This window comes from Heteronotia binoei, chromosome 16, assembly GCF_032191835.1.
Source record: "Heteronotia binoei isolate CCM8104 ecotype False Entrance Well chromosome 16, APGP_CSIRO_Hbin_v1, whole genome shotgun sequence".
Taxonomy (NCBI): Eukaryota; Metazoa; Chordata; class Lepidosauria; order Squamata; family Gekkonidae; genus Heteronotia; species Heteronotia binoei.
This window is the reverse complement of record NC_083238.1, coordinates 22,001,371-22,023,562: the sequence shown is the minus strand read 5'-3', so window position 1 is coordinate 22,023,562 and position 22,192 is coordinate 22,001,371. Positions and strand designations below refer to the sequence as shown.

Genomic DNA, 22,192 nt, shown 5'->3' with positions numbered 1-22,192 from the left:
ATTTGGAAGAGAAAGTAGGTGGTGGCAACAGGGAAACAGTGAAGAGACAGGGAATGAAGGTGGTCATGCAACTAGGCAGCAAGGCCTGGCCTTGCTGGCAGCATTTCCTCAGAGGCTATGGCAGCTGTCACTTTCCTGTCACTCCATCCCTTCAACCTCCTCCCTTCAACCTTGCCCCAGATCAAATGAGGATTGGGCCACTGGGGAAGCTGCTAGCCAGAGGCTGTTGCTAGGCAACCAAGATCACTTCTATCAGTAAAGGGAGAGACCTCAGCTGAACAGAATGCCTCCAAAGCAGTTATTTGCTCCAGGGGGAGAGAAATCTGTTGTCTGGAGTTCAGTTGTGATCCCAGGAGATCTTCAGGATCCACCTGGAGGTTGGCAAAAGAAAACCCCAAAAGGGTTCCGTGACAACCAGCCTCACAAAGAAAAAACACTTTTCAAAATAACTTAGAAAACTTCAACATTCTATTATCACTCTCATACAAATATTTCACAAGTCATACCCTGTCAGACAAACACCAATACTTTGTGCAAATGAAGGACATAAATGAATATATAAATAGTCCAATCCTGGAAATATACAAGAAGAAGAAGAAGAAATTGGATTTATATCCCGCCCTCCACTCCGAAGAGTCTCAGAGCGGCTCACAATCTCCTTTACCTTCCTCCCCCACAACAGACACCCTGTGAGGTGGGTGGGGCTAAGAGAGCTCTTACAGCTGCTGCCCTTTCAAGGACAACCTCTGCCAGGGCTATGGCTAACCCAAGGCCATTCCAGCAGGTGCAAGTGGAGGAGTGGGGAATCAAACCCGGTTCTCCCAGATAAGAGTCCACACACTTAACCACTACACCAAACTGGCTCTAAGTCCCTCCACTTAAAAGGAATCTCCAGTCCGGTTTCTGAGAAACCACGTGATGGTAAGAATTCCACAACATTCAGTTGTCTTGTGCAATAGGGTATGACTTGTGAAATATTTGTATGAGAGTGATAATAGAATGTTGACGTTTTCAAAGTTATTTTGAAAAGTGTTTTTTCTTTGTAAGGCTGGTTGTCACGGAACCCTTTTGGGGTTTTCTTTTGCCACTCTCTGCTGTGATTCTCTGCTTGGGTTGCACAATCCACCTGGAGGTTGGCTACCCTAGCTGGCTGCTTACTACTGTTGCTGGGAAGGAGACAGGGTTGCTAACTTCAGGTTGGAAAATGCCTGGAGATTTGAGGGGTGGAGCCTGGAGAGGGTGGGGTTTAAAGAGGGGTGGAACCTCAGACAGATACCCCATATACTCCACTCTCCAAACCAGCCATTTTCTCCTGGGGAACCATTGTTGCCAACCTCCAAGGGAGGGCTAGAGATCACTCATAATTACAACTGCTCTCCAGATGGTAGATATCAGTTCTCCTGGAGAAAACAGCTGCTCTGCAGGGTGGACTCCATGTCATTGCACTTTGCTGAGGTTGCTTCCCTTCTGCTTTGGTCCACACTGTGGAGACCAAAGCAGAAGGGTAGAGGCTGAAGGGAAGGGGAAGGAGATAGAAAGCTGAAATCCGATCAATTCCTGTAGAGAAAACAGCCACTTTGAGGTGCAAATTCTATGATATACCATAACACAACCAAACCAGGCAAAACCCCCCAGATTATGCCACAAGCTCACGCTGATGCTAAATGCCACAAGGCTGAATATGACAGGAAAAGATGGCAACGATGCAATGCAAACAAAGGCTCTTTCCTTACTAGAAATCCCATGCAAAGTGTGGATCCAGCATATCCTTGCAACAGCCACCTATCTCTTCCTGCCAGGAGTCTCTGAGGAACGAGAGGAGGCAGCAGATATGGACTTGGCTGCTAAGGATGCCAGTAGGGGCAGGGGATCCCCAGTGCGAGCAGGGGATCCCCAGATTTTTCAGGCTCCCCCAGACACTGGCAAACTGGCTGGTAGGGGAAGCCTTGCCCCCCGACAATCGCCTTTGGCCCCACTTGAAAACAGCAGGCACCATGCGCATCTGCACCACAAGCTGCAAATTTGCAGCCTGCAGGGCTGGTCTACATGGTGGTTGCTCTTTTCCAGCAGCGCCCTGATTCACCTGCCCTGCAAGTGGTGAATCCTCAAGTAGGATATAAAAAAACCCTAAGTGGGATATAAAAAAAACACAATGTGAGTCCAGATTTTATTACCTGGCAGTGGTGTATAGTCTAGTGTACCACCTAGAGAAATAATTTACATTCATGACACAGTTTCTTGCCTTGCACAATAAGGGCTCCACTGTGCTCTGTTGGCCTTATCTACCACCGCGCACTGCCCCCCAATGTTAACCTTAGTCAATGCCATGTGATGTCACTTACCACCGAATAAGTATGTTACAAATGCAAAGACAACCCCGTTGAAAAAAAAATTAAACTTCATTTTGAGAATTATTTCTCTCTCAATGGTGGTAAGTAATTTCACACTTCGTTCCTCTTCATATTAATCAGTCACAAAGGGTTTTAAAGGATAGATTTGCCATCTCTCTAATGTTATTGTTTTAATTATTAAATGGTATCTGTGTCATGCTTGTCATAACCAAGAAGCAGTGAAATTTGCTCCCACATGGGAAAAAGAAGTACAGAGTCTTGAACTGCCCAAACTACTGAACAATTATTGGTGTTTCGGGCTTTCAGTGAAGGTCTTTAGTAACCGCTCGGCTTAGAAACCCTAGATCCACTTTGCTGAAAGGAGAGTCACTAACCAGTGAAGCATGAGAGGTGAAGGGAAAGTAAAGCACCCAATACAACTATTAATTGTAACTACTCCTTTACTAGTTCCGAGTAAGAACAGTGTCACAGTTCAACAGCAGAAGAGAAAGATAAATATTTGACTATATGCATGGATAAACTTATTTCTCAAGATAGCAAACATATTAAAATGTATCCAGTGTATTCAACTTGAACTACTTCAGACTTTAGAAAGGCAACATATTTAAACTAGTGCTATGTGAATCAAGCTGAAAATGGACACAGTGGCTTCTTTGGCGCCAAAGTTTCATTTAAAAAATACCCTATAGATCAGATAACAAAATTAAGGTTGGACACATTAGACTGACATACGACACATGAGAGGCAATGGCACACTTTTCCTCGAAACAAGAAATTGAGAAAGGATGGATAAAAAGTTTGTATTTCTCCTGAGTGCCATTCCCATAAAGATTCTGAGAACTCTGGCCTTAAATTCAAAACACAAGAAATACTAGGAAATATCCAATTTAGCTTGATGTAATATGGTGATTCTGTTCGTTTGTGTGTGTGCGTGTGTGAGTGAGTGTGAGAGAGAGAGAGAGAGAGAATATACACATATATACACATATACACACACATACATATATATATCTCAGTCACAATGAATATGGAAACCCTAATTATGGTACAAATACTTACAGAGCAACTTGACTGTTATTTAGCACAGACATTCACTGAAGCTGCACTTTATGTGGTAGTCAAATTTAATGAACTTGGAACTTTTTAAGAATACCAATTAACTCCAGGGTCGGGGCTGTTCCTAGCTTTGCCAAACACAGACATCTATTGTTACTGCTGTCTCATTTAGCAGGCTTTAAAAAAAAACCCTGCAACGGCAAGACCCAGCAACGTAATAACTTGAGAAAACCTGAAAGCAAAGTCACATACTAAATCCAACAGGCCTCTCACGCTAAAAGTGATGTGCCATTCTGACACTTAATTTTGCTTGCTGTGCACACATACATCATCCTGAAATTCCAGGCTGCTAGACACACATAATAATCTATCACGGAATCCGCACAACCAACTCTCCTCAAAAAGCTCAATCCACAGTGTCTTTAATAGCTGTTTCCCTTTCAAGTCAATAATCACATGGAAACACTCCAGAACACACACACACACACACTTACTTACCATTCTGATTGTGTTCTGTTGGCTCTGACACTTTCCTCACCGGTATGATGACTGCATCCCCAGGCACCCGGGGACTCTCCACATACTTGGGCTTCCTGACTGGACCTGAAATGGAAAAGATCTCTAATATTTTTCCAGGTGGAAAGCAAGTTTCAGAATACACAGGAGGACCAAGACACACTACTTGATGCAGACGATACACCACTATGAGTGCTACTGTAAAGAAACCAAACTCTCTCGTACTTCTACTCTTGCAATCTGTTGTGGGGGGGGGGGGGGGAGGCAGTAACAGAAAGGTCTAGTCAGGCTCACTTTTTGGAATGTAAACTCTGCGGCGGAACAAAAGCAGCTTGCTTGCTGCGATGCTCCTGAAGCAGCCTCCAGCATATTTAGAGCGGGTGACTTTGACATGTTCAAAAGCCACACAGCTCTGAGGTGGCCTCTCTAGGAAGGGCCTTTTGTTTTCCTCTTCAATTTGAAGATAACCCTGTTTACTAGTATAATCTTTGAAGCTGTGAGAGCAAGGATTACAAAGGAGACAGCTTGAAATGTTTAACACGCTAAATGCTTCAGTCCTGGCAGCTTTATATTACTGGGTGTACTATAGACATGCCCAAGCAATCGTTGCACAACGCGATGGGAAGAAGAGAAAAGAAGAAAGATGTTCTGGAGGTTTTCTCTTTAAATTTTCTTTCTCATTTCTTCTTCTCACTATTTTTGCCAATGAAATAAAAACATGGAGGTATTTTATGATAATCTCAACTTCTGTACCTGTGTGTGGTGGTGACGGTGGATGTTTCATCACATGTAAGCAAATCACTGCCTAAATTACTACTTTCACTCACCATATTTAAATTATTTGTGGTAGCATGCATTACAAAATGCAGCAACAATCACAGGAAATATGAAATGCATAATAGAATTTGTAGTCATTGCAATAACATCACAATGAGATCAACAGTGCCATCTAAGGGTCCTTTAGAGAAAAACTCCAAATAGCATTGGAAATTGCCTTACATGAACAAGTTAATAGTACTGGCCCAGCTAACTGGTATATCAGGTAAAACTGACCTTGAGCCTCACTTCAGTGAGTAAATTTACAGCTCATTAGTTGAAAAAAACCCTCTCAGCACACAGCACAAATAAAAAAAAAAGTTTACACCTAATTAAATAAAAAAATTTAAACTCACAGGATGTATGCACAGCAGAAAACATCCAGCATTTGATCAATGGCAACGAAACTTGAATGCCAAAATAGGCTAGCAAATCTTAAAAGGAGAGCTGGAGAGCCTTACAGGGTAAGTCCTCACAACAAGTTCTGTGACAAAATCATAATAAAACGGGAGTGGACTTTCATCTTCGTGGAGAGCTTGCCACCTCACCAGCAAACATATAATGGTACTTCCTACAAAATTAGCAGAAAGTGAAAGCCAGAACTTCCAAAGGAGGGAAGAAAAGGAAAAACCTCTGGCCTGCTGCCACTCTCTTCAGGTAGAAGAACTTTTTAGCTGCTAGCAATTATCACAATCAAGCTATATTCCACTCTTTCCATGGTTAAAAGTAAAGGTTGACCCCTGTGCAAGCACTGAGTCATTACTGACACATGGGGTGACATCGCATCATGACATTTTCTTAGCAAACTTTTTACAAGGTGGTTTGCCACTGCCTTCCCCAGTCACTTACACTTTACCCCCAGCAAGCTGGGTGCTCATTTTACCAACTTTGGAAGGATGGAAGGCTGAGTCAACCTTGAGTTGGCTACCTGAACCCTGCTTCCACCGGGATCAAACTCAGGTCATGAGCAGAGCTTGGACTGCAGTACAGCAGCTTAACACTCTGCATCATGGGGTTGTAATTGTAATCCTTTTACCTTGCAGCTCAAAGCTCAGACCTTCAGGTATTATCCATCTATACCTCATTTCATTGTCACGTAGTTTTTCTGTCAATTTTTTGTATGCTTTTCTGTCATTTATCACTTGTCTTGGCAATTCTTTCATGATTCTTACTCTGCTGCCTCCCGCTATCAATGCCTTTTCAAAAATTTTATTCAAGATTTTCCCCACCATTTCTTTTGTCATATATCTTATAACCACATCTCTTGGTAGATTATTTTTCTTGGCATATAGTGAGTTCACTCTATACATATAGTCATACATGCTTCTAGTTCCTTCAGGATCTTCCTCCAAACATTCTGCAACTATTCTTATTATATATCCTTTCAAATCCGTCTCTTCATCCTCAGGTACTCCTCTCAGACGTACCTGGGTTTCCATCAATTTGTAGTCATGAATTGCCACCTTTTCTTGCATTTTTAGCAAGGTGGAATCATGTACTTTCACTCTCTCTTCCACCTCTTGCACTTTCTTTGATGTTACCACAGTCTCATTTCTGAGATCTGCTATATCTTTCCTTAGCTCTTCAATGTCTTTTCTAATTTCTTTTTTAGAAGCAGTTATCATGTCTCTCACCCCTTTCATCATCCTGGCTTCCATTGCTTCTAACTGTTCTTGCATTTTCTCCATTGAGGCAGTCCTTGTATGGGTTAACTTATGCTCTGACATTTAAAAAAACACCAAAAATTTGGACCTCTCCAAATTAAATTTAAACTATCAGGTATGATAGAGTAAGGCTTGCCCTTTTCAATAAGCCTAATTTCGCCGTCCTCAGAGCCTCCTGGGCTCAGATGTTAATTTTTAAAGTTTTTATTTCTTCCAAAATGGCGGTCACGACTTTCTGCTTCCCTTTAAAAAAATTTTCCTTCAAAAGGCTTCTAAAATAATTATCAGTGATAATGTCCAATAATATTTACCTTATAATTGTCACCTGTCAGCTTCACCAATTTTTAATCTCCCGAACACTTTAAAAACTTTGTTTAAATTCTGACCTCCTAGCAATGGCCGCTGATGTTTTTCTAAGATATTATAGTCCTAGAGTAGGTTAGCTGCTTCAATGATTTCCCTTTTCCATCCGACACTTCCTGCTTTTCTTGCCACCAAATCCCGTTTTCACTGGTAAAAAGATCTCGCGATGTTTGATGTATTTCCTGTGTTGACTGTGAGAGCTGCAAATCTGTGACGATGGGGCTTTTTCACCAAAACCGCAAGTAGACAAAACAACAAATTCCTTTCCACTTTTTATCACTGACCTTTAAATTTACAAAGTTTAAATTTCACCCCTTCTCCCCTTCTTCTTCCAAACTTTCTGAATCTCTATTTCCCACCTTCTGGTTTTATTTTGTTTAACTTTAAATAGTCCCGGAATGAAGATAGTCATCAGTACCTTTTTCTGCAGTTATCCAGGTCCAACACGGGTCTTGTATAGCTTTAGATGTTTAGCAGTCTCAAAGAAGGTTAGGATCCTGTCGAGCTTATGTCAAATAAATGACTCTGGAAACTTCTGCAGATGATGAATATGCAACTCGTCTCCGGAGACCCCTCAAAGCCTCAAAGGAGCCCCACCCTTTTAGCCAAGGTAAATCTCAGAGTTTCCTGTGCATATCTTGGACTGATCTCTGACTGAGAAAAGTAGGCAATAGGCATTAAATTGCCCACCACTACCCCAAATAGAAGTCCCAGCCTGCTCCCTTCTGAGAAGCAATACAGCTTGGCATTTTCCAACCCCGGAAGATTAGGTTTTATGAAGAACATAAAGAATTTGCACCATGATGGATTACAAATTATTATCTTGGAATGTAAATGGACTAAATTCACCACAAAAAAGAAAGGCAACATTTCATTGGATTAAAAAGCAAAATTGTAATATAGTTTGTTTACAAGAAGTGCAAATCAAACAAAAGGATTACAAATTTTTATGGAATAAACAACTGGGACTAGAATTTTATTCATTGGCTGAACAGAAGAAAAGGGGAGTGATTTTCTATATTAAACAAGAATTGGAGCCGAAATTAGTGTTTAAAGATAAAGATGGAAGATTTGTAGCGGTAGAAATAATATTAAATGCAAAAAAACCATTGTTATTGGGACTGTATGCACCAAATGGTGCAAAGGATGCTTTTTAAAAAGACATTATACAACAATTTTATGAACTGACTTATGACCAAGTTTTGATAATGGGGGACTTTAATTGAACAATTAAGAACACACTGGATAGGTCTGGGGGTAAAAAAAAAAATAATAAGGAAGGAAAATTGCCAAAGTCTTTTTTTGAACTGGTCAAACAAGAAAATTTGGAGGATATATGGAGGAAATTTAATCCTGAAGTGCGGGACCTTTTTTTCAGCAAGACATAAAACTTTTTCCACAATTGACATGTTGTGGGGCACTAAAGACTTAGGCCATATAACAAAGAAAATAGAGATTTTACCTAAAATTGGGGCTGACCATAACCCAATAATGTGGATTACAAAATTGTCTAAGAAGTTGAGAAGATGGAGATTGAATGAAGATTTGCTACAGAATAAAGAAATAGTGACATCTCTAGAAAATGAAACTAAAGCTTTCTTCCAAATAAACGATAAAGAGGATATAGAATTTCAGACGGTCTAGGATGCTTATAATGTAGTAATGAGAGGAATATTGATTACATTGAATAACAAAGATAAGAGGGCAAAAAAACCCACAGATGTTGGACATTCAAAATGAAATAAAGAAAAAAGAAGGGGAACTGAGAAAAAGGCCAGGGGAAAAGAAAATTATAAGGGAGATTACAATATTACAAACGCAAATGAGACATTTGTTAAATAAAGAACTGGAATGGAATCTGAAAGGATTGCAGCAGAAATCTTTCGAGGGAGCAAACAAACCTGGAAAATATTTGGCCTGGCAACTGAAAAAAAAGAGAGAAAGTAAAATTATTAATAAAATTGTGGTGGATGGAAGAGAGGTGGTAGATCAAGAAGGAATAAAAAGAGAATTCTTTAAGTATTATGCCAAGTTATTTAAAGATGTTAAAATAAGGAAAGGAAAGATGGATGAGTACTTACAAAAGATAAAAATAGCATCTTTAGCAGAAAATATGCGAAAAGTTTTGAATGATCCAATTGAAAAAATAGAAATTGAAGCAGCAATTAATGCAATGAAAAATGGAAAAGCACTTGGGCCAGATGGATATACAGCTAAATTTTTTAAAACCCTCAAAGAGGAGTTAATCCTGAAACTTTGATAAGAACAAAGGGGAAAACACCAAATACGTAGAAGGAAGCTGTTATTTCTTTGATTCCAAAGGAAGATAGAGAGGTTATGAACGTAAAAAATTATAGACCAATTTCATTATTAAATAATGACTATAAAATACATACAAGAATCTTGGCAGAACAGTTTAAACAATATTTGATAAACTTTATAAAGGAAGATCAAACGGGGTTGCTTCCCAAAAGACAAATAAGAGACAATATCAGAACTGTTATAAATATTGTACATTATGAAAGACATCCAGAAAAGAAAGTAGCATTATTCTTTGCGGACGCAGAGAAAGCATTTGACAATTTAAATTGGGATTTTATGTTTGCAGTAATGCAGAAAATGGAGCTGGGAGAAAGCTTCATAAGAATGATAAAAGCAATATATACTGAACAACGTGCAAGGCTATGTATAAATGCTGATCTTACAGAAGACATGATAATTAGTAAAGGTACAAGACAAGGTTGTCCACTTTCCCCACTGTTGTTGATAATAACTCTTGAAATATTACTGATGCAAATTCAAGAAAATAAAGAAATAGAAGGATTAAAATTAAAAGGATTTACTTATAAATACAGAGCATTTGCAGATGATATAATGTTTATAAATGAAAACCCCATACAAGTTACACCTTTCTTGTTAGCCAAAATACAAGAATATGGGGAGTTGGCAGGACTTTGTATTAATAAAGAAAAATCAAAACTTCTATGTAAAAATATGCAAATAAAGAAGCAACAAGAACTGCAGAGACTAACGGGCTGTGAAGTTAACTCCAAGGTAAAATATTTGGGTGTGGAGATAACAATGAAGAATATTGATTTGTTAAAAAATAATTATGAGAAGCTATGGCATAAAATGGATGAAGATATGTTAAAGTGGAATAAACTTAATTTGTCACTGTTGGGTAGAACAGCCGCAATTAAAATGAATATTCTACCAAGAATAATGTATTTGTTTCAAACTATTCCGATTGTGAAAGACAGTAAACAATTTATAGATGGCAAAGAAAAATTTCAGAGTTTGTGTGGGCAGGGAAGAAACCAAGAATTAAAATGAAAAATTTAACAGATGCAAAAGAGGTGGATTTCAATTACCAGACTTAAAATTATATCATGAGGCAGTTTGCTTAGTATGGATAAAAGAAAGTTGTTAAACAAAAAACTCTTAGCATTGGAAGGTCATGGAAATAAATTTGGCTAGCACGCTTATATGTATTATGGGGGGAAAAAGATAGATGGCTTTTTCTCTCACCATTATATAAGAAACAGTTTGCTAAATACATGGATGAAATATAAGAAATATGGAGATGAGAGAAAACCGTTATGGATAGTGCCAGCCGAAGTGATGAAAATAACAGCTGAGACGGGTGAAGAAAAGTGGTTGTCATATAATCAACTATTAAAAATACAAAGTGGTAAAATGAATTGAAAACTGCTGAAGAGCTGAATAATAAATATGATTGGTTTCAAATGCAACAAATAAAGAGTTTGGTGGAGAATGACATTAAAACTGAAGGAATAAGAAAAGGGCAAACAGAAAAGAAAAAAGTTCTGCTTGGAGACAACGAAAAATTAATTTCAAAATTATATAAATTACTTTTAAAATGGTCTACAGAAGATGAAGTAGTGAAATCTCAAATGATTAAGTGGGCAATTAATGTAAATAAAGAAATACAGATAGAAACTTGGGAATATTTGTGGAAGAACTCTATGAAGCTTCCGATGTGTCATTGTATTAAAGAGAACTGTTTTAAAATGATGTATATATGACTCCTAAGAAATTGGCAAAGATGAATAATAAGATGCCAGACAGATGTTGGAAATGTAAAAAACATGAAGGTTCTTTCTACCATATGTGGTGGACTTGTGAAAGAGCAAAAAAGTATTGGCAGATGATCCAATAAGAAATTTCTAAAATCTTGGGATGTTAATTTAAGAAAGTTGCAGAGACTTTTCTGTTGGGATTACAAATGGAAAAATTTCCAAAAGAAGATAGAACTATAATTTGCTTTCAGCTGCTTTCAGCTGCTAGGACATTATATGAGCAGTTGTGGAAGCAAGAAAAAATACCAGTGAAATGGGATTGGATTGTAAAAGATATGACATGGAGTGAAATGGACAAATTAACAAGAATTTTAAGAGACTATGATTTAGAAGTTTTTAAGGTGGAGTGGAAAAAGTTCAGAAGATATGTAGAAAAAGAGTGGAAAATAAAAGGACATTGGACAATTTTTTGATAATGATTAAGTCTTAGAAAAAAGAAGAATATTAATTTTTGCTTTTATTAGTTAAGGGTACCTTTCAACATTAGTACTTTAAGTAAATAACACCGGCGGGGGTCAAGTAACGGAGGGAGGGGTGGGTAGAAAGTAATATATGGGATAGATAAAAGAAATTATTAATGATGCAAGAAATATAATTTGTTACCACATGTTACCAAATAAAAGTGTTTTAACCACCACTCTGCATCATGGGGTTCTTCCCCCCGCAAGCTTAGATCCTGCCAAACATATGACTCTCTCCCAGTCATTGGGGCTTAGCAAATTATTGGCTTTATTCAGCCCTCAACCGTTACAACTGTCCTAACCTTCTGTACCACCAGAAGTAAGGCACCAATCAACATGCAATGGCAACAACATCACCACATAACACAGTTCAACTAATTTTCTCATAATGCATAAGCACACTGTCCAAAGTCTTCCTAAGTATGATTTTATATGCCCAGCACTTGGAAGGCTTGAAGGCTGAGTCCATACAGATAAAAGCCTCCAAGGAAGGAGCTTTCATTCCCTAGGGGCACCAATGGTTTGATACAACTTAAGAGTTTTTAAAATGTGGTCTATATATCATGGGAACAAGTATTTTGCAAGGAAAATGGACAAGAGACAGAAAAACAAAGATGTGCCCATGCAATAATAAACTAACAGAAGGCAATACTGTGATCTGCATAGTAGCCAAGACAAAAAGAACAAAACAACAAAAAATAGAACTCATGTATCACTTCAGAAGTTACACATATCTTTTGGTGAAAATGGTCTTCTGGCAACAATAAGGACTGCTTCTTCCCATACCATCTAGCCACCAGTTACCAATTTCCTTGCAAGCCCTGGGCTCTGGGTCCAACCTAAGGGAAGGCAGGTGACAACCAAATGCAGGATTTTTCAGTGGTGGCCCTTTGCTTAAGCAATGCCCACTTTGGGGCTTGCCTGGCACTTATTTAGGCACCAGACTAAAACATGTATTTTTACCCAGGCTTTTAATTTAGGGGTTTGATTTTTTTCAGTCTTGCTTCTAGCCTGAATGCTTTATGAGACTTGTTTTAAATTTCTAAATATTTTCTGTGGTTTTTAAGTTCTGACTGGATTTTTAATGGTTTGTTAAATAGTTAATGACTTGCGTGGTTTTAGGTTTTTACTATTTTTAAGCCACCTTGCACACAGTTTTCAGGATAAGTGCTATAGAAACTGTTTACAAAATAATTTTAGATAGACAAAAGGAGGGGAACAAGGACACAAATTAAAGCCTTCCGCACCACCAACTACATAACCACTGGGACAATAAAAAAATTGTTTAGGTCTCCTAGGGCCTAAATCCATTCACACACCCCAGCTTCCTCCATACATAAATACCACACTCTGCTACAAAGACTAGTACTGAAGGAGTGCTATGCCACATTACATTCTGATAGATTTGTGCTTCAATAATTTATTTTGTTCCCAATCAATGCAGACATCTGAGGTGAGTACCAAAGTAGAGACTAGTTCCCTATCTGCTACCCATCATAAGAACACAGACATCAGAATAATTGCAGCTTTTAATTATTACTATCTGGCAGTGGAAATAACTGAAATCCTATCCTTCAATGGGGGGCTGAAGGGGGGAGAAGAAGCAGCCTGTTCAGGCTTTCTATTGACTTAAATAGTATTTTATTATTTTGTTCTTTAATCTTACACATTCTCTTTCACATAAATCACACATTAAGCTGTTTTATACTAGAAAAGGCCACTGATCCATCAAGGTCTATACAGTTTATTCAGACTGGCAATGACTTTCTAGGGCCTCCTACCTGATCCTTTTTAACTGGAGAGTGGACTTTCATCTTCATGGAGAGCTTGCCACCTCACCAGCAAACATATAATGGTACTTCCTACAAAGTTAACAGAAAGTGCAAGCCAGAACTTCCGAAGGAGGGAAGGAAAGGAAAAACCTCTGGCCTGCTGCCACTCTCTTCAGGTAGAAGAACTTTTTAGCTGCTAGCAATTATCACAATCAAGTTATATCCCACTCTTTCCATGGTTAAAAGTAAAGGTTGTCCCCTGTGCAAGCACTGAGTCATTACCGACACATGGGGTGACATCGCATCATGACATTTTCTTAGCAAACTTTTTACAAAGTGGTTTGCCACTGCCTTCCCCAGTCACTTACACTTTACCCCCAGCAAGCTGGGTGCTCATTTTACCAACTTTGGAAGGATGGAAGGCTGAGTCAACCTTGAGTTGGCTACCTGAACCCTGCTTCCACCGGGATCAAACTCAGGTCATGAGCAGAGCTTGGACTGCAGTACAGCAGCTTACCACTCTGCAGCATGGGGTTGTAATTGTAATCCTTTTACCTTGCAGCTCAAAGGTCTATACTGTTTATTCAGACTGGCAATGACTTTCTAGGGCCTCCTACCTGATCCTTTTTAACTGGAGATGCCAGGGACTGGATCTGGGACCTTCCGAAAGCAAAGCAGATACTCTACTACCACTAACCTCTTCCCAATACAATTATGCAACTGCATTAGATCGAGGCCTAAATAAGCACAGGATCTAGACTAAATACTATGTCTCTCCCATTGGACCCCAATACAGTCCAAATGTTTTCCTTATGAGGACTGTGTCCTGCTGGAGTACTTTATTGCCAATATAAAAGTAGTCCAAGGGGACAGCCATGTTGGTCTGAAGCAATAGAACAAAATTAGAGTCCAGTTGCACCTTTAAGACCAAGAAAGTTTTATCCAGGGTGAGTGTGACACTGATGTAAATGTACTATGCTGTGTTGCTTTTCATTCGACCACTGCAATAGGGTTCAGTTCTACATCTCAGTTGTACCCCCCACAGGAATGAGAAAGCCCGCTCTCCCGTCCCTGAATCTGACTCTTGGAAGGAACTCCCACCCTTTTCCTTCAACCATCAGCGACTATCACAACTAGAGAGCTAGGAGTATGATGTGCTACACAGTTGCACTCCCTATAAAATGACCTTTTACAGATGGTTTTGGCTATGTTAATTTTGAATGGTCACCATATTGGGGGAAGTAGGGTTGCCAAGTCCAATTTCAGAAATTTCTGGGGACTTTGGGGGTGGAGCCAGGAGACTTTGGGGGTGGAGCCAGGAGACACTGGGGTGGAGCTAGGGGGAGGGGGGAAACGGCGCCAAGGAGCATGGCGAGCCGCCCCAACTCGGAGGAGCAGCTAAGATGAAGCCGAGAAGAGGCGGCAGCAGCGCAGCGCCATCGCCCACTCCGCCTCTGAGGTAAAATCAGAGAAGGGGAGGGTGGAGGCAGGCCAGGAGCGTGGCGAGCCGCGAATCTGGGTCCTCCTTGGCGCCGTTTCCCCCCTCCCCCGGCTTCCGTTTTTTTGGGGAGCGGGGGGAAGAGGCTGGAAATCCTGGGGTCCCCCGCCAGGGCGGGAGGGTTGGGAAGCCGAGGGGGAAGGTATCTTTATTTACATATCTATAGCAATAAATTGTTCTATGGAACACTTAAAAAGGAGGCTGTTATAGAAAAACAGAACAAAACACCACAGAAGAGACCTTACCCATTAAAGTCATAACTTCCTACTTTTTCAGTTGTAAAAGAGGAGTTGCTCCTCCTTTACTCCTAGAAATTGGACTTATGCTGGTAGGCTGAACTGCATTGATATTCACTGTCTCATAATGCCCACTACTCTAGAATTCTATTAGAAGTATTTAATATTCATAGTGCACTCACCCCCACCCAAAAAAACCCACACATACAACATGAAAGACAAGCTGGAATTAACCAAAGAGGATTTAAAAATTAAATAATCCATAATCCTCCTGTACTCTGAATTCATATTATACTGAACACTGTGTTCTTACATTCTTGTCTTTGGGTTATTGAACATTTCTTCCCTTAAAAGTACATAGAGGTTTTATGGTAGCACTTTTCTGCTTTGGAACTCAAATGTCACTCCCAAGGTGTAAAATAAAACAGCTTTTAATGTATTGGCCAACCAGACAGCTAATAAAATTATTATTACAAATGCAAGCACCCCCTCCTTTCTTACACTAAATGCTAACTAACCTAAAGATGACAAACCTTTCTTACTCTTCCCTTATATAAGAGGGGTCCAATCCCCCCAAATTTAACATTCACTACTCATTATTGCTAATACCAGTTTACTTTGATCTGTATTATTTCTAGAAGTTGTATAAAGTAGGAGTAAACTATTATTCCTTGAGCACTCCGTGGATTGGTATATTATTCTCTAAGCATGTTATTAATTTTGGAATCCAACACAAGAATGCAAGTGCCTTTCATATGACATGACACTGTAATGTCACAGTGTAGAATAAGGCCAAACTACTGACACAGTACACCTTCAGCTCAGACCTGCATATCTTGTTACTTAATGTTCCAAACATGGGTAAGCAATCATCCATACGTGAAAGCTCAACAGGAACTCAGTAAACCTGGTTTTCTGCTGCATGCCTGGTACTGCAATGACCAGCTCTTGGCAAATGTAGAGAGGTAAAAATGGGCCTTTCTGGTGGCTTCTTTAAAATGAAAGCTTCCGGGGGAGAAGAATAAATTGTATATATAACAGTTAATCTCTTGCTTTAGTTTAAAAACGTGATACACAACTTGTGAAATTAAGAAGTATAAATGCCACCATCTCTTACAAATATGGCCAGTATTTTAACGGGAACGAAAAGCTGTTCAAGTCTGCAAGGTTCCCAACTGGAAAAACCAGAACAAAACAGAAGTTGAATATAGAATTTATCAATAGCAAATTATCTGGCAAAGGGCTTACAGACAGTATGTTCAATATCAATGCATAAAATTTATGTTTTAGAGAAAAAACTCTGATGATTTTTTCTTCAATTTTGCAATGATAATGTTGAACCTAAATACTGAACTTCTCAATAAGAGGTCACACCACCACAAGACAAACCGGACACAATCATTGGCACGATTCCTCACTGAATTCAGTGTGCCCTTTTTCAGGGGGCAAACTGAATAGAGCTGGAAGAGATGTAGTTTGATCACATGCAAGGAGGGCAATTGTGAGCTGGGTCATTTAACCCTTTGGCTCCATGCCATTTTCCAGACCTCAAACACACCCACATACCATATGGTTTACATATATGTACAATTTTTGTATGATTCCTCCAGCAGTACAAACTGCAGCTCCAGTATAGGCTGCCAGCCTCCAGGTAGGGCCTTGGAGATCTCCCACTTTTACAACTGATTCCCAGCTGGCAAATATCAGCTTCCTTGGAAAAAACGTGCTGCTTGCAGGGCACTTGGTGTAATTAGTAGACCGATCAAAGCCACCAAGTAATACACCGTCTTTCAGTTTGCAAAAATATATTACAAGGATTGTGTATAACACATAATAAACAATACAATAATGATAGAGATAGCAGTGCTAGGGCTTTTTAAAGTAACAGAAAACCCAAGGGGGCCAAAAAACCCGTCCCCAAATGAATAGATATAAGTCCAAACTTGGAACGCTCCTGAGAAAAGTAGCTTCAACACAGCCACTTTCTTAAAAAGACGTCTCTCTAGCTTTTGATGATGTTTCAATTCCTTCTTCAGTTTAACAGCTCAATTATTTAGGAACCCCATTCTACGTTCTCTAATCACAGCATTAAGCTTCTCATTTCAGTGTGAACTTTGGGCCCTTTCAATATATTTTTGCAAACTGAAAGACAGTGTATTACTTGGTGGCTTTGATCAGTCCCCTGGAGAAAATGGCTGCTTTGAAGGGTGGCATTGAACCACGCTGAGGCCCCTCCCCTCCCCAAACCCCACCCTCTCCAAGATCCACCCCCAAAGTCTCCAAGTATTTTCCAAGATAGACCTGGCAACTCTATCCAGGGAAGAAATTGAAACTAAAGAAAAGACCCAGAGAAAAAAATTAAACCCCTTTCCCAAGTGGAGAAAAAGCTAACATTTACTAGTTAAAAAACACTTGGAAATCCAATCACGGATCTGCCATTATTTCATTCAATATTACCCTACGAAAACATGCAGAGAGGGCAGGTTGCTATAGTAGTAGTATAATAGCAGACAGAAGTAGCTAACTGAAACCCAGATACATTTACAATGGCCACTAACCCTGGTTTATGCAGGACAGTCTTAATTTTGGTCAGTCTACTCTGTCCAATATTGCCATACAAGAAGTCACACAACTGTTTTTTCTTGGTGCCCAGTATCCTGTCATAAATGCATGGACATTTCAGAGATCTGTTTAGAAACTCTCCCTTTCTGCCCTTATACTGATCAGCACAGCATTCTTAATCCTAAACTGCCTACCTGTCCTGTGGTACGTTTTCTGAGCCCTGACCTGCCCCATATTCAAGCCCATGGGGGCCTGTCCATATCTCCTTCTACTCCTGACTGGGCCTCAATTATGAAAGCACTGGTTGTAGCTCATGGAAGCTCGGCTTTTGTTCCTTCTTCTACAGGATCTCAGTGCGCTGTATCCATTACAGCTTTTCAACAATGCTTCTAACTCCTCGTTCTCACCTATAACGAAGACCCTTCCCCAACTACTCTGCTTTCCCCTACAAGGATTTAAGAGATCTCAAGATCCTCTTCACTTCGTGGTCGTTCTCCCCACCATTTTTCCTTTCTCCTTTGAACATTCCTTGTGGTTTTTTCACTTCCAAGGAAGTGAACACAACTGCACCCCTAACATAATCCTAATACAGAGATATCTCAGTGCCCTCCTTCCAACAACTGCTGCCCGAAATATGTTGCCTCTTAAAAGGGAGACTCCATTCAGTCACCATTCTTATAAACATTGGAGTATATTAAAAGTGTTGTAACTGTGTCTGTCCTTTTCCTCCTATCCTTGATTTTCAATTTTAAACTTGTTCTGAGCCTACATTTATAACATGAAGACAGTGGACTACACTGCAGGGTTGCCAAGGATTAAATTAAGTGTTTAATAATACCTTCCCCGCCTTTTCCATAAGGCTACTGTGTAGAAAATATAATACACTAGCCATTCCGCAGCAGTTAGTGCACATTCATTTTAATCACTGGCATTGTTTGGTTATTATTATTATTAATATTATTAAATTTAATTAAAATGTTCAGAATGTACATATGCAATTGCAATGTCATATCATGCTAGATTGCCTTAACATGATTGTTGTATGCGCCTGGATTCTGGAATTCTATCAATGGCCACTCTCATGTGATTTATATTCAGGGAGGGGCTGTGGCTTAGTGGTAGAGCATCTGCTTGGGAAGCAGAAGGTCCCAGGTTCAATCCCCGGCATCTCCAAAAAAAGGGTCCACGCAAATAGGTGTGAAAAACCTCCGCTTGAGACCCTGGAGAGCTTCTGCCAGTCTGAGAAGACAATACTGACTTTGATGGACCAAAGGTCTGATTCAGTATAAGGCAGCTTCATATGTTTAATTAATAATGTATAATTAGCATAATGTATTTTGTCCACATGGACATCAGGTTTGCCAGAAACAACTTCCCCACCTCTCTCACATGTTGGATTCCTGCTCAGTTTTGATTGTTTTAGATTGGAAATTCAAAATCTTATCCAAATAAGAGGTGCAATACAATTTAAATAGTCTGTCTGAACATGCCCCCCCTTTGAACCTATCTCATTTCACTTTTACAACTTTTGGGAACTGACTCAATTCAAAACAAGATAATGTATTTGTGTGAAAGTGGCCGGAAACAGTCTTGGTCGCCCTCATAGATGACCTCCGGCGGCAACTGGATCGGGGTGGCTCGGCAGTATTGCTGCTGCTCGACCTGTCGGCGGCGTTCGACATCGTCGACCACCGGCTGCTGGCCTGCCGCCTCGCCGACGCAGGAATTCGGGGGCTAGCCTTACAGTGGCTCTCCTCCTTCCTCGAAAATCGGGGACAAAGGGTGGCAGTTGGAGGGAAGCTGTCTCAGAGACACCCTCTGCACTGTGGGGTGCCTCAGGGAGCAGTTCTCTCCCCGATATTGTTTAATATCTTTATGCGTCCCCTTGCCCAGATTGCGCGGAGGTATGGGCTCGGTTGTCATCAGTACGCTGATGACACCCAGCTCTATCTATTGATGGAAGGCCGGACTGGCGATGTCCCTATAAATTTGGACCGGGCGTTACAGGCCGTGGCTGACTGGCTCAGGCTGAGTGGGCTGAAGCTGAATCCAACGAAGGCTGAGGTCCTTTGCGTGGGCCGGGACGGACCGGGAGGGGAGATCATTCTGCCGGCTTTTGACGGTGCGCCACTGATACCAGTGCGCAGGGTCAAGAGCTTGGGGGTGCTACTGGAATCCTCGCTATCAATGGAGGCCCAGATAGCCGCCACCGCAAGATCCGCCTTCTTTCATCTTAAAAGGGCGAGGCAGTTGGCTCCCTTCTTGGAACGCGACGACCTAGCAACTGTGATCCACGCAACGGTCACCTCAAGATTAGACTACTGCAATGCCCTCTACATGGGGCTGCCCTTGTGTCGAACGCGGAGACTCCAGGTAGTGCAGAATGCGGCGGCCAGGCTGCTAGCGGGACTACCTAGATGGGAACACGTGCAGCCTGTGCTGCGGGATCTGCATTGGCTGCCGGTTGTCTACCGTGTTCGCTATAAGGTGCTGGTTATCACCTTTAAAGCCCTATATGGCCGAGGACCTGCCTACCTACGGGACCGCCTCTCCCCATATATTCCCCAGAGAGCACTAAGATCCAGCTCCCAAAACCTTCTACAAATCCCTGGGCCAAAAGAGGCCAGACTCAAGATAACCCGGGAGCAAGCCTTTTCACTAATGGCCCCTCGTTGGTGGAACCAACTCCCAGAGATGGTGCGAGCCCTGCGGGATCTGAATCAGTTCCGCAGGGCTTGCAAAACCCATCTTTTTCAGCTCTCATTTGGAACAGGACCTGACCAAACTGACTAACTATTGTAATTTTAGCCACTTTATGTTGAAATTGGAACTGATGTATGATAATATGTAAACTATGACCGACAGAAATATAGCACCTATTTCTACCTACTTTATATTTTTATATCTTTTAATCGCCTATTCTCTTATTTTTATATTTTTAAACTTTATTAATTCATGTAATTGTATTATTTAAACTATTGCTGTCTATTTTAACCAAATCATGCTTGTCATGTCTGTGAGCCGCCCTGAGCCCGCCTTCTGGCGGGGGAGGGCGGGATATAAAAATAAAATTTGCTTTGCTTTGCTTTGCCATAGTGTCTTATATTTTCTCATTTTTATCAGTTTCTTTAACTTTTTACACAAGGTAGATGGAATCTGAGGCAAATGAGAATCAAGAGGAGATAGAAACCACATCAGTTTTAAGATCTCATTTTGCAAAAGATCTCACCTTGCAATTGTGTAGTAAGAATACTGTTATATGCCTGGTGGCAAATTTCCAGATAGCATTCCTGGGCCAACTGCTGAAGACATTCGGTATTCTGAAACATTCTAAAGTACTTTTCCAGCATCAGATCAAAAGAGTAGTGCTCGTTTAGTAATCCAATCAACTGTAGCAGCAATGCTATTATAACTGACATAGCTATCAACAGAGATTAACAGCTGTGGGAATTCACAGTAATCTTTGTTTTTAAAAGATTTCATCTATAACTCTGAAAGAGGAAGTGTTTTTTTTTTTTTAACTTCATTTGTTTAAACATTTTTAAAAAATTAAAAACACATCTTTTGGACATATATGGGCCACAGAATTCACTTTATACCTGTTTAGGTGTCACTTTACCACTACCATAGAAACCAAACACTCATCATTCTGATACCAAGCATTCATGACTTCCCTTTGTTCCATTTTATCCTCAACACCCTTAGTTGAGGCTAAGAGAGAATGACTGATTCAAGATGACACAGGAGAACAGAGTAAAAGTCCAGTAGCACCATAAAGACTAACAAAATTTGTAGTGGGGTGTGAGCTTTCGTGAGTCACTGTTCACTTCAAGACCACACAGTGAGTTCTTATGTGGGAGAGGATTTGAGCATAGCTCTCTCCGCTACTATTCCTTTTCCAGTCTGAATCCAATGCTAACTATCTCAGCAAGAGATGAGACCTGCTTTGTATTCGGTTAGAGCCTGGTACAGACCACAGATCCATATGTTAACTTGAATGTCCAGAGAGGAGAAACAGCCTTACCTCTACATGATCAACTGGTTTTCTCTGGGACAACTGTGTGGGGTTCTGGTAAAACAGAATTGTTCAGGGGGGCACTTTTAAAAGGAACAGGGCTGTAGTTCATCATGCTGTTTCTATTATTATTGTATTACCACCTTCTTTTTACTCTGTTGCTTTCCAGTCCTTGTAACCTAGTTTTGCACTGTTTATAGTATGTCTCATACTCTTTTTACTACATTCTTAGCTCATTTTGTAATCTGCCCAAAGCCCTTGAAGTGAGAAAGGACTATAAAGAAATAAGTAGTTTACTAAAATCAGGAAAGTTGTATAGTTATCACAGTTTTTGCTACTTGCTTTCCCAAATCCAATGCCTTACCTTGAGTTTGTTTATCTCTTTTAAAGTTGTTGCTTGGCTTCCAAAGAAAAAAATCCATGATTCACATGACAAGCAAAAGGTACCAAAAGGGGGGGAAAAAAATCATACTTCCATCCTCACATCCATACACCCAAAGCATAGGAAAAGGGTTGGTCTATTTGCTTATTCAAACTCCACTCACTATTGAGGGTGCCTAGGAGCGTAGACTTGCATCATTAACGCAGCCAGTCCAGGCATATTGCAATCTCAGAGATGGGATTAAAGAAACAGTAGATTGAATACAACCAGCTTTTCTACTGACGCAAGAAGAGATGATCTCACCCGATTCCCTTCCTTGTTGAAGCTCCATATCCATGATTCCCAGCATATCTTTAAAGAGGAGCATTTAAAGGGCCGTCCATCACATCAGCACAAAAAC

The 22,192-nt window shown here is 40.3% G+C and overlaps 1 protein-coding gene across 4 annotated transcripts in view; it reads right to left on the bottom strand.

The window, feature by feature from the left end:
- TANC1 (tetratricopeptide repeat, ankyrin repeat and coiled-coil containing 1) overlaps nucleotides 1–22,192 on the bottom strand; it is a 221,405-nt gene that overhangs the window by 80,049 nt on the left and 119,164 nt on the right. For 3 of the 4 annotated variants that reach the window (XM_060257302.1, XM_060257303.1, XM_060257300.1), the window contains one exon: nucleotides 3,906–4,010. In XM_060257302.1, the coding sequence (XP_060113285.1) occupies nucleotides 3,906–4,010 (105 nt within the window). Of the gene's footprint in view, nucleotides 1–3,905; nucleotides 4,011–21,774; nucleotides 21,914–22,192 lie in introns of those variants that run through there. The other variant, XM_060257304.1, reaches the window with a different exon arrangement.